This window comes from Montipora foliosa, chromosome 2 (assembly GCF_036669935.1).
Source record: "Montipora foliosa isolate CH-2021 chromosome 2, ASM3666993v2, whole genome shotgun sequence".
NCBI lineage: Eukaryota > Metazoa > Cnidaria > Anthozoa > Scleractinia > Acroporidae > Montipora > Montipora foliosa.
In genome coordinates, this window is record NC_090870.1 from 22,829,093 (window position 1) to 22,831,592 (window position 2,500).

Below are 2,500 nucleotides of genomic sequence, written 5' to 3' on the forward strand. Positions count from 1 at the left end.
AAAGAAACTACATTTTGCCGAAAAACTTACAACTTCGCTTATTTTTCACAAATTTCTTCTCTAAGAGAAGGCAACTGTGTCATTTCAGTGGTGTGTATATAAGGGCATGTTTGTGTTGCACCAAAAGAAGGAAACTCGTACCAGGTCCCCGATATGAAAAATAAAGCCTTGAACCTCGAATGTTTACGACATCGAAGATGACAAAGGTTTTTTAGCCTTTTTCCAAGATAAATCATCTTAAAAATGGCGTATTTATGCAGGAATTTCTAAGAAACGTGTTGATTTATGTTTCATTTTATGAATTTTGTGCGTCCTTTTGTAAATTATGCGATTTTTCGTGAATTGTGCGATCGGATGCGATTCGAGGCCGATTGTGCGAAATCGCACCATCGCGTAATATCAGAAGGCCTGATAATTTAGTACAGGAGCAAATGGCGAATCCAATTCATTCATTATAAAATTTCAAACGGTTACACAAACAAATTGTGCTGGCTTCCTGTGAGGTCACAAACCATGTATGCAAAGTCTAGAGTTCATTCAACAATTTATCCGACCCACCACAAGTTACTGCTTTAGCACCTGGGTTTAACTAAACATCTCCAGATAACAAAATACCTGCCTCTTAGAACAAAGTCATAGGATGTTGTTCTTCGTTTAATATACTGTCAGTGAGTACTTTCTCTGAATATACTTGATATTCTATTTTTCTAATTCATACAAATTCTGTGTAACACTGATGATTGGTAATTACTCTTACATTTTTCCTTATCATTTTCTACGTTTCATAAAACAAATAACTTTTCTCAAGGTTTTCTTTGATAGTCTGGATGGTTCCCTTACTCTCGCAGACGGCAAATATCAAATTCTAGGTTACGACATCCTCCAAGTGTCAAACACTGATCAAGTAATTGCACATGACTCACAAATGCATCATATAGATTAATAATAATAATACTAATAATAATAATAATAATAATAATAATAATAATAATAATAAGAATGATATTAATAAGAAAGTGTGCGTTTGAAAGGACAGCAAACCGATTTTTTTTTTTTTAATTTTTTGTTTTTTTATTTGCCACAGAAAAGAAATCAAAATGTGTGGTTCCAGAAAATATCCATACCCCCACCACGGAAGACATTTTGATTTGCACCCCCCCTCCCCCAAGGATTTTCCGTTCCAGGGGGGTCTTTGATGACCCCCCTCCCCTCAGGAATTTCCAGAATTTTTTTACTTATAAAAAAGAAAGTGAATTAGTTATGTAATTGCAGTAGAAGTTTATTACAACAGTGTAAAGATTAAGGTTAACTTTTAGAAAAATATAACGCTTTGTTAACTCTTTTTCGATTTTGGAATTTCCAGGAATTTCCTGGCAAAGTCAGTCATCACAAAAAAATGTTTTTTTTCTCAAAAAGTATTTTCAGTTAGGAGGAAAAAAATACATCATTTTAAAGCTATGAAAATAAGCTTTCCAAAAACATATAACTTTTATACATAGAACTACAATATTTTATAAAAACGTTTCGGGAAGTCGGTGTTTTCAATGTTCTAAGACGAAGTCTTCGTCTTAGAACATTGAAAACACTGAAAACACAGAATTCCCGAAACGGTGTAATAAGCTCCAAAAGGCACAAGAATACACCAGAGGTGAGTCATTTTTATTCACTTTATTGAATGAAAGTTAAATTCAGCATTTTTTAGGCTTTATAATCGACGGTATTTGATTTCCCATACAAAGTCTTATAACGCGTTTAATTCTCAACGGCTGTCTGTAGTGACGCGAGCTTGGGCTGCCTATGAATTGACGTACGTGAAAGCCACTTGACAACCTCGCTGTAAATTTGTTCAGGACCTCGTTGTCGGAAAAGAAAACAGCTCGATAATGCCTTGAACTGTTTTGCATTACAAAACACAATACAATGAAGCTTGTGAAAGTTATTTGTTGTCCGGATTAGAGGACAACTCAACACGTTCATTCATTTTCGCGACCATGCGTTCACAAGAACAAGCGTTTTTTTAACCCCAAGACGGTACTTTGGATCATTCAACCCAATTCTCAATTTTTTCTTCACCAATGAAGGTATCAAACATAAAAAATTGACAAAAACAATAACATAATGAATGAGGAGCAAGCAAAGGAAAATCTCAAACAAAATGAAGTCTGAGAAAGAGCTTCTATTTCACCTTATTCTCCTCGAACTTCTGAAGAACTGCTGGTTCAACTTTGCGAACATTACGGAGAAAATCCACAATCTGAAAAAACAAAGCAGTCCATTCTCAAGCTGAACAGAATCGATTTTATGTCCATCAAGGATAAAAATTGCATTCAAGCATCAGAAAATACTCAATACCTTTTGAACAGTAATGTCCGCCATCAAGTTCGTATAAACACGAGGCCTTTAACTTGCCTCGTCCTTGATTTGACTTTGGACTAGTCAGCAATAATGTACTAGTTGCAAAATGATCAAGTCTAATATTTGTCAAATAAATCCGAGTTGT

The 2,500-nt window shown here is 34.7% G+C and overlaps 1 protein-coding gene across 1 annotated transcript in view; it reads right to left on the reverse strand.

The window, feature by feature from the left end:
* The window catches only part of LOC137991332 (uncharacterized), a 9,404-nt gene that overhangs the window by 6,810 nt on the left and 94 nt on the right, over positions 1-2,500 (reverse strand). Inside the window, exons 1-2 of the mRNA XM_068836440.1 lie at positions 2,353-2,500; positions 2,186-2,254 (exon numbers count right to left, since the gene is read on the reverse strand). The exon at positions 2,353-2,500 is cut by the window's right edge and continues 94 nt beyond it. Coding sequence (XP_068692541.1) covers positions 2,186-2,254; positions 2,353-2,376 — 93 coding nt within the window. The 5' untranslated portion in view covers positions 2,377-2,500. The remainder of the gene's footprint in view (positions 1-2,185; positions 2,255-2,352) is intronic.